The 16,057-nt window shown below is 42.1% G+C and overlaps 1 protein-coding gene across 1 annotated transcript in view; it reads left to right on the top strand.

Annotated features, from left to right (window-relative positions):
• The window catches only part of MARCHF11 (membrane associated ring-CH-type finger 11), a 118,732-nt gene extending 103,380 nt beyond the window's left edge, over window positions 1–15,352 (top strand). Inside the window, exon 4 of the mRNA XM_022581278.3 lies at window positions 14,571–15,352. Coding sequence (XP_022436986.3) covers window positions 14,571–14,893 — 323 coding nt within the window. The 3' untranslated portion in view covers window positions 14,894–15,352. The remainder of the gene's footprint in view (window positions 1–14,570) is intronic.
• Window positions 15,353–16,057: the final 705 nt, after the last annotated feature.

Below are 16,057 nucleotides of genomic sequence, written 5' to 3'. Positions count from 1 at the left end.
CCAATTAGCATAAGCAAAGCATAAGAAAGTGAATCAACTAAGGGAAGAAAATTCTAATGCGTTCCAAACAAAATATAAGTGACATTGAGACCATCACCTGTTTAAAATTGTCCATGCTCGCTGGCATTTCCCAGCATGATTCAGAAGGTGACAATATTTCTTAAAGTGTTTTAGGTGAAGAACATTTACTGAAAGAAATTAACATTGGAATTGAAACATGCCATAACTTAGAGCAGAGAAAAATGGGTTTGCTGGGGAGCGCCCTCCAGAGAGCTTCTGCTCCTTACCTTGTCACACAGGGTCATTACCATACAGATGTGTGATTGAAATGACAGCAGTTGGCGAGATTTATAAAAAGTTCAGCTCCCGGGTCGTGATAGAGAGATAGCATTTTTTTTTAAGCTGCAGTATATTTATGGGCAAATATAAAAGTTATCAAATAGTTCCAGGAGAAAAATGTAAAATTACCGAGAGAACACTGAAGTTCACCACACTCTCTAGGGCCTGTGGGGCACTCTCTTTCACAGAAGGGGTTGTGGATGTTGGACAGACGTCTCAGCCCTCCCAGGGGACAGCCTAGACCACGGAGTCAGTCCAGTGTGACCTGACATGGGGCGTCTCCGCATCGAAGAGACTTTCTCTCTGGGAAGTGGGGACACCTCTTCTCAGGGCCACCAAATGGTACAGCGCCAACTCATTTAAAATTGTCAGGGAGTTTGATCATAAGATTTCAAATCTACGTGAAGTAGATTTTTTTGGTGGGCGGAGCCCACCTTTCATCACACTCCACCCGCTCCCACCCCAGTCACCACCACTACCACCAAGTTTGGGATCTGAGCCACTGGGATCACTCAGGAAAACGGAGCCTGGACGTCAGTGGGTCCACATTCGGCCACGGAGGGGAGGCGGGGGGCTGGGGGGAGACGCAGAAGGCTGCGTGAGTGCCTGGTTGGCGCTTTAGGTTGCAGTGGATGATGGGAGGTGTTGTTGCCCTTGTCTCACTCTGAGTTTCATAGGAAGCACGGATGTGGGTGAGTCTGCGTGAATCATATAAGGCGTGAGATAAAAGCAGCTCAGCTTGAACGGCGTCTGGCAGAATAAGGAAGTCGATTAGCCCGGTGTTTCCTTTTTGAATCGTCCTATCACAGTTTTCCCTCCAGACGGGAGAGGACTGTCAGCCACCTCTGCTCCGTTTCCTGCTTCTATTTCCTGATCTATCATTTGATCGGGGACCAACGTCCCTCCAGCGTCTCAGTTTGGCCACTTGGGAGACCCTTGCCCAGCCGCTGGACAGAGGCCTTCTACTCTGGCCCAGAGCCCCTCTGGGTTTCCCTTCAAGCTTCCTCCCAGGCCAGGACTGGGCTGCGAGGTGGGCCGCGCTGGTTTGTCTGTCATCCTTGCAGCCGTGCCTGTTACCAGATTCGGATGCTCTCCTGGCTTGTTTGGAATCGTTCCTTAGAGCAGAATTCCTTTACAAGCACAGGTCATTATTTCCTGATCTCAGAATGTATTAGTGGGCTTGATGCCCCAGGAAATGCCGCAGCTTCACATAGAATCTAGCCAGGCCCCTTGGACGGAGAGTCAGAATGGGCCCTTGTAATTCAGCATCGTTAGAGAAAGAACAGAGCTTTACCCTTTATATGCTTTGAGAAGCAGGCCGTTATTATCTCTTTACTCTGGAAGTACAAATTATAGGCTATTCTGTGCCTTGATCACACTGATGTTTACCAACTTTTCCAAAGATTATTATCATAGTTTGTTATTAGTGGTATCGCTGCCTTTAAAACCCCCGGAGAGAAAGCAGAAAGGAACTTGCTTTTCCTACTTGTCCTCAAGGCTGTGCCTGAAATGGTCTCTCAAAGTGAGTTAACTCTTCAGGCCTCCTCCTGGGGGAGAAAACCCAACCCCAAACCTTCCCCTCTTGTGACCTTGTACAGTTCAAGTTCTTTTGGAGAAACATGGACATGATAAGCCGAGCAGCAGACCGAATACATTGTCATTGTTGACTTTTGTTTCCTCCATAGGAAATAGTGTGAATCTTTCAGCCTGTCTCAGTTGGGGCGGTTTAGCCAAATAAGTATCAGTCATCTATTGGGCCAACGTTCACTGGGTATTTATTGTGTCCCAATAATAAAGTACAGGATAGAAATACAAGTAGTTCACAGTTTGCTGCCTGTTTTTGTATAATCCATGATCTAAGAATGATTTTGAAATGGTCAAACAAACATTAAAAGAATATTTCACTGCATATGAAAATTATATCAAATATAAATTTCAGTGGCCATAAAAAAAGTTTTCTTGGAACCCAGTCATATCCATTCACTGATGTGTTGTCAGTGAGTGCTTGCAGCCTCATCAAAGAGGGACCATGATGTGTGCATGACCTACAATATTTACCATCTGGGCCTTTGCAGAAAAGCTTTTGGAATATAGCATCCTCCCTGCTCTCCAGCTGCTGACAAGAGACAGTCAGGGAAATAAGCAATTAAAATACAACGTGGAGGGCTTCCCTGGTGGCGCAGTGGTTGAGAGTCCGCCTGCCGATGCGGGGGACACAGGTTCGTGCCCCGGTCCGGGAAGATCCCACATGCCGCGGAGCGGCTGGGCCCGTGAGCCATGGCCGCTGAGCCTGCGCGTCCGGAGCCTGTGCTCCGCAACGGGAGAGGCCGCAACAGTGAGAGGCCCGCGCAATGCAAAAAAAATAAAATAAAATAAAATACAACGTGGAAAGTGCCAGGAGAGAAATATATGTGAGTGCAGGTGGGGGAAGGTTAATCATACTTAGGGTTGGAAAGTTGGGCTGGGGATTTGTATCTGGTGGTTGAAACCAGCGTCTGCGAGGGCAAGTGATTTGGGTGATATGAGCGGCAGTTTGCGGAGCACAGTGAGACACAGAGCAGGCAGAGAGGGGAGAGCGGCCACAGGAGGAGGGAGTGGGGCCGGGCGAGGGGAGGAACGGACCGGGGCAGAGGAGCAAGTGGCCAACAGTGCCAGATGCCTTACCAAGAGCAGGTGAAATCAAGACAAAACGTATCACTGGATCTGGCAATACGGCGGTTCGGTGGATAGACGCAAGATTGCTGAGAATGGCTGGGATAGGCAGAAGGGGTTCAAAATGTAAGTTTATAAGTCTTGGCTGAAAAGGGGCACAGTTAAATGAGGGTAGAATCTGGGGGGGGGGTGTAGAATTGAGGAAAGTTCCTGTTTATTTGTTTTAATGATGGAGCGAGGTTTGAGCAAAATGCTGAGAAGAAGACAGACCCAGAAGAAATCAGAAGGCCGATTGAAGATCCAGGTGGGAGGGGACAGCTTGATGCCCCTGAGGTGCGGAGATAGAGCCCAGCACACAGGGGAGGGGTCCGTGTCTTGCACAGGAAGGGCGCCCTCACCCCTGAGATGGGCAGGCGGGGGAGAAGAGGGCGGGCGCAGCTGGAGATGCCGCACACGCTGCTCTGGGAGAGTAAACAGATGGTCCTCCTTGCCAAAGATCTCCCCTTTTTCAGGCAGGCAGATAGTATGGTCATCTGTGGAGACAGGGAAGGCACAGCCTGGGGACAGGAGTCTGCGGAATTAAAAATGACAGTCCGCAGCGCAGGGCTTTGGGGAGGGGAGCTGAGCCAGGAGACATGAAGAACCACTGGGCGTGATTGCGTGCCCTCCCGAGGCTGGGCCGGGGGCGGCCCCAACATCCAGGGCTATGAGGCTGTGTATTCTTACCCGCTAGCAGTGACAGTGGGTGCAGAGCGGTGAAATGGCGAGACTGGGCTAAGATGAGGTTTTATATACAGAGCTGCTGGGAGACCAGCAGCGAGATGAACCTTGCCCTTCACCTTGAGTGGTGGAGGACGGTTACAGGATGGGGTTGCTTTCTCAGTGGCTGGGGAAGCAACCAGAGCCAGAAAGAAGCTGGCAGAGTGGGGAAAGATTGCCCAATCGAGGGGCTCGAGGTCTTCAGGAAGTAGAACGGGTGCACTCATCGAAAGGAAGAAAGCAGGTGAGTGAGAAGCAGCGGAGATGGTGGTTGTCGGCAGTGCTGGTACAGTGTCAGGGCTTTTGCACTTGGACCAGTTTCTGGAAGGGAAAGGCCCGGGATGGAGTGAAGGAGGGACAGCGGAGGGCAAGGGTTATGCAGGTCAGGTCACGGTCAAGTCTTCCACATGGACCTGAGGAGTGTGGGTCTGTGGGGCTGAGGAGATCCAGGAGCCAGGGGACAAATCATCTGAGATTGTAGGGGTCAGCTGAGGCATCAGGAGGGGACACCCCTTGTGGCTTCGCTCTGTATGTGAGCATTCGCGCATGTGCGCGCGTGCGTGCGTGTGTGTGTGTGTGTGTGTGTTTGTGTGTTTTGTGCGACTTCACTCTTTCTTTGTCTTTACTGTTTTCCACGAGAGTGGTTGTGTGATTTCTAAACACGTGAGGGTTGGAACGATTGCAACTACTTTAGAGAGATCTGAGTACATCCCTAGGCTACTCTAAAATGAGGTTATTAAAGAGGCCAGTTCAACTTGAACATGGGACGTTTTCCTTGGAAGAGAAAGCAGAGTAGACCGTGGCAGTGGGAACCATGACAAGATGACACAGCTCCCTTAACCTGGGAACCTGGAGATTGTTCTTCAGAACTGGCACCGACCTCTTTGGGGGCCTCCTGGCTTCACACTATTTTGCAACAAAGAACTTTCTCACGACGGAGAGTGTGAACGTGATTTTTCTAAACGATGCTCCTACGTAGCACACAGAGGATGTGGGACTGTGGCACGCTGCCAGGGTTTCTCTGGGGTCATGAGGAAGCACACAGAGGAGCAGAGAGGTGGAGCCTGTATATGGTTTCAGCTGCTTCCAAATACGTTGAAAGGAGGTTTTAAAATCAAATCTCCAGTGATGACTAAGAGTGTGTTTACCCGGGTCCAGGCAACATTCTAAGCACTTTACCTGCATTTTCACACTCAGTCCTCACAGCAACCCAATGAGGTGTAGGTACTATTCTCCTCACCTCAGAGATGAGGAAACTAAGGTGCCATTAACCAGTTTCCGGAGGTCACACAGATTGGAAGAGGGACCCAAGATTGGACTCCGGCCACTGCGGCTCCAGAGCCTGTGTAAAAATATTTATGTGATTAATTCTATCTGTCTCCTTATATGGTGAGCTCAAATGGCTACCTTACAAAATGTTGTCTATTCAATAAAGTGAAACTACTTCGTCAGTTGCTGTCTCGAACACCTAAGGCACGGAATCAGGAATAAATACTTCCTTCAACTACTGATTTTAGATCAGAAATAGAGAAAAAATTTTCCTTAGAAACCCAAAGTAATGTAGCTGTTTTGTGAAGCCTTTATTTATTGTAAATTCATAGAACCACAACATACAGAAACATTAGTAAAGAGAATGGAAAATATACCATACCAAAAGCCATTTCTCTCTCTTTGCATTGTTCTGAGTGAAACAGTTTCTTGATAAGAATAATTTATGTAAAGAATCACATCTCAACCTTGAATTTTCTTGCTAGATCACAGAATAGAATATTAAGGAAACTTAAGGTCTGAGCATTTTTATATTCAGGATAAAAATTTTTATTGCTTTTTCAATTAAAAATCTTACTGATGTTATGTGGATGAATTCAAAGAGTTAGAAACTGTACTTATGCTGAGATGGCAGCTTCTGTTTGGAATTTTTACCCACAGTCTGTGTGATTTAAGAGAAATGAAAAGCAAAGCCAACAAATGTGAAATAGCCTATGTCAGGTCCAGAGAGAAACAGGTTTTTGGGGGTTTTTTTTGTTTTGTTTTGTTTTGTTTTTTTTGCGGTACACGGGCCTCTCACTGTTGTGGCCTCTCCCGTTGTGGAGCACAGGCTCCGGACGCGCAGGCTTAGCGGTCGTGGCTCACGGAACCAGCCGCTCCGCGGCATGTGGGATCTTCCCAGACCGGGGCACGAACCCGTGTCCCCTGCATCGGCAGGCAGACTCTCAACCACTGCGCCACCAGGGAAGCCCACAGGTTTTAATTAGATAGATCAATTAAAACTTTTAAAATGCTGTTCTCACCCCTGAAATGGAACAATCAATACATGTATTGTTTACCCCAAAGATTAATAAAATCGTAATCTGCAAGTTTGGAGTAGACAGTTTATCCATTGGAGATGGAAGGGAAAATTAGTTGTACATATCTTGACTTGCCACTAGGAAAAGTCCACTAATAGACTCCTTCTAAGAACTGGCTTTGGTCCAGAGTGTGGGAAACAAATGGAAATCTACCAAAGTAGATTCCCAATCCTTGAGGCATTAATTAACCCAGAAGATAGACATTGATAAGCTTTTTAACCAAATACTGTAATATTGAGGTTTGCAGAGTTATTTATTTTATAAACTGGGAGGATCACTCCCATCTCCCATCCAGATGCTGCAATGCACACTTTAGAATAAAGACCAGAGGAGAACTGACCATCTTAGTCTGAAAAGAGATTTTGATTCTGTCTACTTCATAGTCAGTGTAATATCCCTTGGGCCAAATAGACACTAGTGAGGAACAGCTTCAGCCAGGGGTGGCTCCTGAGATCTGAGTTCTTGCAGAGGGAGTGCATTGGATCAGGCATCAGGGGTCTGGCTCTGATTCTGGGCTCGGACACTTAACTGTGGCCCATTGGTCAAGCCGTGTCACTTCTCTGGGCCTCAGAGACTTCATCCCCCCCATGTGAACAGGTTGGGTTAAATCATACCCAATATTTCCTAATTTTGAAATTCACTGACTACATTTGACAACTTCTCATCTCTGTGATATGATGTTACTCTTTGCTACCAGGTGTTCCATCTGTCCATGAATTGGAGTTGCATTCAGCTGAAATTAAACTGATTCTAAATCATGCTCCCAGTTACAGGGGAACTCTAGGATACCTTTATTACCTATAAAAGTATTGGACTCATTCCTTTATTTCTTTTATTGAAATAATCATATCCATAGATCTTTTTTTCCTCAAGCACTTTTGGATGGAAACTTAGATAATATAACAATTCTTCTCTCCAGTGAATTCTTTTAATCCTTTTCTAAAAAAATTAACATATTATATATTTTATAACGTATAACAAGTTTGCAGCTTTTGAGGAATATTCTGTGAATATGCCTATGGTAGATTTGTGTTCCAGGGCTAGTAATTGAAAGTTCAGCGGAATCTCCTCTCTACTAAGGAAGAAAAAAATTCATTAAAATAATTGATTGATGGATTGGCTTCTTAGAAGACCAAGTGGTCAGATAAATGGACAGCATTTTTTTAATTCTCCTGTTTTGCCTGGAAATAGAAGAGAGGAGTCCATGTCTGCCTCTTAGGCTTTTGGCCTGGGCACAGTCATTTTGTGACTATTGGATTCATGACAGTAATTGAAGTAGGAATAGGGTTCCTGTCCTCAGGGAGCACATGACTGATTGGGGTCACGGAGAGATGATTCTGTGTTTCATGGTTTTATCTCAGATTTGCTAAGAAGACAGAATTAGCAGAATTTCATGCAAGAGGATAGACTAGTCTAGGTGATTCTTGGGTTTCAGCTTAACTGACTTGGGGGATGATCATTAACTGAAATAAAGATGGTAGGTTAAGAACCAGATCCAACCTATGTCAAGACCTTCTAGAAAAGGGGGTGCTTCCCTCACTGCCAACTAGTGAGAGGTTACACTCCATGTTAAAATTTGCCTTTGCATCTTGTTCTGTGCCCAGGCAGTGTTGGTCATCAGCATTGAAGGAACAGCACAAATGTGTTCTTTGCAACCAGGCTGATGACGGCAGATTTCATTGAGTGGAGAGGGAGACATAGAGGGTGGCAGTGTTGTAAAACAAACACCATGAATTTCCTTTTGTGTGCTCTCAGAGAAACGGTCATTTAGGCTCTGTTGTCATAATCATTGTCATAATCATTTCTTCATGTGTGCTGTTCTTTACTTTGCGGGTGAGGTGGATTAGATCATCCATATTTGGAAACTAGCCAGCCTCTAGTGTCAAGAGTTTTCATGTTGTGGAAAGTTTCTGAATAATTCGTTGTCCTTATCACATTTCTTAGCAAAGAAGGTTTTACTACCAATGCTAGTGATGAATCTGTGTTTGAACCCCTGAGCTTTAAACTTTGATGACCAGCCTGCCATTCTCAACTTGGTTCTTATTATATATATATTTATATATAATAATATATATATAATATATATATAATATTCAACAATAGAAGAATCAACTCATCTTTTAGAGATGTAAGTACATTTTATGCAGGATATATCTTTTCATTATTTGTTCTGATGGGCAATATTGGAAATATGTTTCACAAAAATCCCCATATATAATCAGGATATTGTAGTTCCCAGAGGCCTAGATTTTAGGATATCAGCTAATGATAGCTTTCTTTTGTGAGCTTAGTGATTTCTCTAATGGAATATGTATTGTCTTTCTGTAATGGAATATGTATTGTCTTTCAATCTTTGTATCTCTCTTTAAGTTTTATATTTTTGCTTTTTTTTTCTTTCCTGGTTTTTGTTTTACTTTAAGCTTCATATATAGTTGAGTCCCAACAAAAACCATTCAGTGTATATAGAAATGACTTGTGGTTGTTTCTTCAAGATTCATATTAACAAGATTCAACAATGGAAGAGTAACTTTTAAAGTGATTACCTCTACACTTACATCTAAGTTTCCATAATGGTTGGGCATTTAAATGTAGAGTATCTTAGGAAGATGTGCCAGGAGGATTCATGCGTTTGATTACATTCTAGCAACGATGATTCCCAACAAAGGGTATCTTGGGCCACAGTCTCATTTAGTTAACCCTCTTTTGTGCAGCCACACTCTGGTCTTCCTCAAGTTCCAGTGGGAATTAAGGACTAAAAAATGGAGCCACTTTATGAGGTTGACTCTAATCTTCTCTAATCTGTTCTTTTTCTTTTTTTAATTTTATTTATTTATTTATTTTTGGCTGTGTTGGGTCTTCATTTCTGTGCGTGGGCTTTTTCTAGTTGTGGCAAGCAGGGGCCACTCTTCATCATGATGTGCGGGCCTCTCACCGTCACGGCCTCTCGTTGCGGAGCCCAAGCTCCAGACACGCAGGCTCAGTAGTTGTGGCTCACGGGCCTAGTTGCTCCGCAGCACGTGGGATCTTCCCAGACCGGGGCACGAACCCGTGTCCCCTGCATTAGCAGGCGGATTCTCAACCACTGCGCCACCAGGGAAGCCCTGTTCTTGGTAACTGTAACCATAGGGGCCCCAAAGTCACCATTCTGCTCCTGGTGCACACTGACTTTCCAGAATGACACAGTTATACGTATAGAGTTTGGTTATATGGAAACTCACTGAGAGAGGTACGGGGAGAGAGGGAGAATGAGAATGAGAATCTTGGCCAGGGAGAATGGTTAAATTTAACTGAGAAATCTTAGACATTTTCACACAATCAAGAGAACCTTTTCTGGCCAAATATCCGCTGTGAGCTGCGAGTTCTTTGGCTTTCCCAAGGCTCTCTGTGATAGAACAGCACACAGGCGTTTAGGCTGTGTTATCAGGATCTTACATTTCTTGGGAAAGTTCAGGATGAGTGCAGCTTACCAGATGGAGTGTTCACCACTTACAGTGTTGCCTTCATATGAGGTTCCTCAACCCTTTTCTCTCCTAGGATGGGGACAGATGGAAGGCACTGTTTTATTGGCACTCCTAGAGATGAAACAGTGTCGGTGACACACAAGGATATTAAAAATGGCAACTAATTGTATAACTTTGCCCAAATCATAGTCTCCGGGGCTTAATTTACTCATATTTTAAATGAGGATGATGTAGTTTTTATACCAGGTCTATCTTAGCCTGTTTGAGCTGCTATAACGAAATACCACAGCCTGGGTGGCTTAAACAACAAACATTTATTTCTTACAGTTCTGAAGGCTGTGGGAAGCCCAAGGTCAAGGTGCTGGCACATTCAGTCTGGTGAGGGCTCTCTTCTTGGTTTGCAGACAGCCATCTTCTCGTTATATTGTCACATGGCCTTTCCTTGGTGCATGCACACACACACACACACACAGAGAAAACTTATGTCTCTCCCAATTTTTATAAGGGCATTAATCACCCTCATGAATTACCTCCCACCTCCAAATACCATCATGTTGCAGATTGGGGCTTCAACAAATGAATTTGGGGGAGATACAAACATTCAGTCCATAGCAATATCTCTTTCAGTTGGTCATTCTGTGACTAGGAGAGGCTGCCATCCACTGGGTATTTAGAATGAATAGCACTGTAGCACTCAAGGTTTACATATAGAGAAATTTTGGGCTTCCTTCTCAGAGCTGATATCTTCATAATGTTGGACAATTGGCTAAATCTCTCTAGGTCTCAATTTCCTTAACTATGAAACTATTCAATAATATATATTTGTAGAGTCACAGTCAAGATTAAATGAAAATTGTGCATGTAAAAGCACTGGGCACAGAACCGATCCTAGATAAAAATTTAGTTTTTAAATTATGAAAAATGACCAAATCTATTCAAACAAAAGCTGAAACAAGCAACACAAGAAGTGAAATGGTTAGACTGGTGGTTTGGTAGTTAATATCAACATTTGTTTGTATTTGAACATAAATTTTGCAAGTCTCTGTTAATTGTAACACACCATTTGTCTATACTGAAATAAACATAGACAAACGGTGAGTGTGTACGTGTGTGCGCACACATGCACATGTGTGAGTCTGTGTACCTTGAGAGTCTTCCCATTATTTCATGGGTAGTTAGCCTAGAATTTCAACTAACACACCATTTCCAATTTCGGGATATATTTTACTTACATAAACACTGTGCTTTTATTTCAATGAAACCAGAAAATACTTAAACCTGCTCTGTCGTTAAAGATTATTCCCTAACAAAAATGTTCCTTTGCACATCAATAAGGGAATGCTCCAATTAATGTTACTGGCAAGAAAATGATAAGAAACAACCAACTGCACACACAGGGACACCTACACACACACACACGCTCCTCAAGTTTCAAAACCCCAAGTTCCCATGAATCACACCTTGTTGACACCTTTGCCATTAATAATGTTGCAAGTAACATTTAATATTTACATTTTATAGAAATTATAATTGCTTTTCCCTTCAGAGTTAGTGACTCAGATGAAGCAAATCCAAGCCTGTCTTCCTATGACCTGAAGTGTCAAGGTGACAGATTCATTTTAAGGCTTAACTTGAGGTATTACACAGAGAGTGAAGGCTACTCAAGGATGTGAACTGATCAGTTATGAAACAAGATGGGACCTATCATCAGTAAGACAGGAGGGCAGTACGATTTTTAATAGCCAGATTCTCAAACATTGCACTAGAGTTAAATGAATCCTTACCTCTGGATTTCAATGATCACAGTAGTCAAGTCTTCTCATAACCACTAGTACAAATGGCATTTGCCACTGCCCCAGAAAAATCTTAAGGAGAAAGGGGAAAAGTTTACATTACAAAGGAGGGTGAGATGGGGTTCCTCCTATTTCAGTAAAATTTAAGCCTCTAGAGGATGAGGAGTAATTCCAAACTTTCACGGGGAATAAAGCAAAGTCTAAACGTCACTCATAACCTGAATGCAATGAAGAAGCAGCACATGGAGCTAGAAATTCAGGAGGACTGTGTCTTCATGAGAACTTCAAGTAGTTCTCTTTCTTTAAATTTAGTTCAAAATGTACTATAAAGACCTATGGGATTTATTTCTACACGTTGGATAGATTTATGTATAATATTTAGAAAAGTGCTACCAGGAATATATTCCCAGAAAATGACTTTCAGCTTGAGTAAATGATCTGATTTCTGGCCTTTCAAAGGAAATCACTAAAAAAAAAAGAAGAGGATCCTGTGAAACAAGTGGTTTCCCCTGGTGAAGTCAGCCCCCCATCACTGCACTTAACAAGAATGAACCTGTTGCAGACTGTAATGGTCTTATGACTAGTGTGAATGAATGCTTCTCACCACATAGATTCACTATTGATTTTTTATTCAATAATAATGTCTTGTATTTAGATAGTTACCATCTCCAAAGAAATCTGAGTGCTTTATAGTTCATGAATTCCAATTTATCTTCATACCATTCCACTGAATGTATAGATTAGGCATTCCAATTGCATTTTAAGGAGGAAAAACAGAACCAGAAAAGTTAAATCATTAGCCAGGGAGATTTCAAAAAGCTAATATTAGAATTACCAATTAAATTCTGGTAGTCTTGACTTATAATTCTGACTGTTTCCCCAAAACATCTGGTCAGTTGGGTCAACTCTGATTATTCTTTAGGAAAAAGGAATCAAACCATTGAATTGCTATGATTAACAGAAGTTTACATTACTTCTCATTATTTTGCTGGTGTACAATAATTGGGCTTAAGACGTTTTTATTTATTAGAGCATATGCATTTTTTAGTGGCCTATGTTAGTATCTTTGGAATGCTCTTAAGTCACGTGTGCCAGAAGTTTATCTCCTGGTAAGGGATAGATGTAAAATTTAAATTCTCATATTAGGTAGGTGTGATTTTTCAAAGACTGGGTATCTCCATCACCTCTGTGGCATTGTTTTAGTTGACAAAAAAAAAAAAAAAAAGAAAGAATCTCCTCAATAAAAACTTGTTCAAAACCCGTACTCATTATACCTCTGGGAAGGTTACTATCATCCTTTCAGTCACCCAGTCTTCTAGCCTTAAAAATGTGAGCCTCTGATTTTTTTTTCCCCTTCTTGCATTTACAATTTCTGTCAGTTTTTCCTCTGACAAGTTTATTGCTTTGTTTCTCTGTGTTCTCCTTACTGCTAACGCTCTGCTCCTCACATATAATGCGGTAACCTCCTTACTTGTCTCCCCTACTTCTGTTGTCTATTCTTCAACCCATCTTAGGTCACCTTTCCTAATAAATTTTCCATAACTTTTGAAATTATGAATTATTTGGGTACATGAAAAGTATATAGAATAACACGTTAAACATTCATATCCCCACCACCCAGCTTAAAAAAACCATGAAACTAAAGGCACAATAGAAAGCCCTCTTTGAAGCCTCTCTCCAATTTCACCCCCCCTCACTATCATGAACTTAATGGTTATTATTCCCATGCACGTTTTAACATTTTAACCATATGTATCTGTATCCATAAAAATTTATAGTATTTCTTCACTCCAATCATTTATACTTCTGAAATTTTCATTTGTTATGTGCCTTTGAGATTTCCACTCTTATTTTAAGATTTATCCGTGTTAGTGCATGTGACTTTGTTCCCTTCTCTTTCATTGCTGTAGTCCTTTGGATCCACCCAGTACAATTTGTCCATTCTTCTCAGGATGGACATTGAGATTGTTTGCAGTTTTTTTCTCAAACAAATATGTAATAAACATTTTTGAACATGCTTCCTTTTTCATATTTATGAGAGCTTCTCTAGGACATACTCCCGAGATTCTAAATGCTAGGAGGTGGTAAGATCTTCTCATTTTCAAATTTTGGTTAAAAGTGATTGTGTCAAAACTGACACATCCTCCTTACGTGCCATATTCCATTCTTAAGAAAGACTTCATTGGCTTCTCCTCCAACTTTCAATGGAATTGCAGATTCCTCTGAGAGAAGCTCCTCCTCACTTTTCTACCTGAAGGGACCTCCCCACCAGGAACTCCTTTTTGTATTAGGTCACAGATTCAAAAGCTTTTGGACTACACATTGAAATATAAATGTCTGAAAAATGCAGGGTATGGTGGGATCTGGAGTGGATGGTGGAGATGGAGCCATGCGACAGGGCACCATATCCAACTTACGGTTGGCTAGTTTGTAGTCCCCAAGGTTCCCGTATTATTTTGTTTACTTTCCTGAAAGTTCGTCTCAGAAATGTGGAATCATCAATTCCATGTATAGCAGCAAAGAGCCCTCTGGAGCCCGCCTGCCTGGGTTTGAATCCCTGTTCCACTGCTGCCGCCTGTCTGCTCTTGAGCAACTTCTTGTTTGTAAAATGGGGGACATGCTAGTGCTTACTTTGTAAGGGGGTGGTGAGAAATAAATGAGATAATATACATAAATCTCTCAAGTAGGCGCTTAATAAATATTTGTTGAATTGTTGAGGAGAGGAAAAATAACAAAAGGTTCGATAGTATCTCCTGTGTGTCAGGCATTGTTCTAGAAGCTGGGGAGATGGCAGTGACCTTGATATTTGTCTCTTTCACAAATCAAGTTGCCAACTGGGACCAAGTCTCTAACACGTTGCTTGGCTCACAGTGGGCACTCAAGAAAGAGATGCTGAATGAAGAAATGAACCTAAGGGTTCTCCTAAGGCAACGTAAATGCCTAAGGGTGTTCTGAGCCGTAATGGAGCAAGTAATTTATACCCATGAGGACTTTACTGTCTGCATGGCAGTGGATTCTTATTTTTGAATATTGACAACTCCTATGTAATGCAGGTAATAGCTTGCCATTAGACGTAGTGTTTGAGCAGTCAGAATACCACGTTTTTGATGATGATGCGTAACAGAGAATTGACTGTATCTTTAATCTTACCTGTATACAACATAACATTCTCAACTTTTGATGATGACCAGTCTTTTTCATTTTTCCCTCAAATTTAGGTCTCATTGTCCATGAAGGAGCTGCAGTTTACAGAGTGTTTAAACGCTGGCGAGCTGTCAACTTACACTGGGATGTATTAAATTATGACAAAGCCACAGACATCGAAGAAAGTAGCCGGGGAGAGTCTTCCACAAGCAGAACTTTATGGTTGCCATTGACGGCTCTACGAAACAGGAACTTGGTCCACCCAACACAGTTGACCTCCCCAAGGTTTCAGTGTGGCTACATGTTATTACATCTGTTCAATCGGATGAGGCCCCGTGAAGATTTGTCAGAAGATAACAGCTCGGGGGAGGTTGTGATGAGAGTGACTTCGGTGTGACAAAGCTAAGAAGGTGCGGTGTGGACCACCCTGCACATTTTGGAATGTAATTGCAGTGAATGGCAAAACCATAGCACTTCTAAAAACACACATCTATGAACTTTTTAAAATTTATGCTTTTTATATGAACATTTGAATTGCAAATACATTTTTCTGAAAAAAAGAGTCCTGTTCTTTGTTTTCTGATTTATCACATCTTTTATAAGTTGGTACTTGAAATCATTATACATATTATTTAACTCTACTTGGTTAAAAGAATGGTGAACATTATCCTTAAGGTCAAAACTATTTTTTTCTTGCCTTGTTTTAAATATATTTTTATCAAACGTTTTGCTCCATGTGTAATTTTTCAGGCATGCTACCAATGGGGAAGAGTTTAGAATGCTGTGGGCAAATTCCAAAGTGCCCATCAAGGGAGAAGCACAGAGGTGATTCTGTGATGCATTGGTCTTCCTCATGCCTCAGGCTGGTTGGCACACTTGAGCATGACTTTTTGTGTAGGATGAATTAACCTGTCACCAGGAATGCAAGTTCTAGGAATTATGGCTTGTTTTCTAACTTCTGAAACAGTACAGAGAGCTTGTAAAAAGATAAAGATAATTGGAATAAAATAGTCTTACAGGCATACTTTGAAGATATTGTGGGTTCAGTTCCAGACCCGCAATAAAGTGAGTATCTCAATAAAGCAAACCACTCAAATTTTTTGGCTTCCCAGAGCATATAAAAGTTACGTTTACACTATACTTCAGTCTATTAAGTGTGCAATAGCATTAATTCTTAAAAAAACAATGTACATACCTTAATTTAAAAATCTAAAATATTCTAGCCATCATCTGAACCTTCAAGTTGTAATAGTAACATCAAAGATCACTGATCCCAGGTCACATAACAAGTATAATAATGGAAAAATTTGAAATATTGTGAGAATTACCAAAATGTGACACAGACACATGAAGTGAGCAAATGCTGTTGTAAAAATGGTGCCAATAGACTTGCTTGACACAGGGTTGCCCTAAACCTTCAATCCGTAAAAAAACGCAATGTCTGCGAAGCACGATTAAAAAAAAAAAAAAAAAAAAATGAAGCGCAATAAAACAAGGTGTGCCTGTCCTGCGGTACATATTACACAGGCAGGGCACCCTACATACTTATAACCCTGAAAGC

The sequence above is a fragment of the Delphinapterus leucas genome, chromosome 3, assembly GCF_059928025.1.
Source record: "Delphinapterus leucas isolate spDelLeu-1000000601 "Yukka" chromosome 3, BTC_Dleu_Yukka2, whole genome shotgun sequence".
Lineage (NCBI taxonomy): Eukaryota > Metazoa > Chordata > Mammalia > Artiodactyla > Monodontidae > Delphinapterus > Delphinapterus leucas.
Note: the sequence above shows the minus strand (reverse complement) of the source record. Positions and strands in the feature narration are given on the sequence as shown.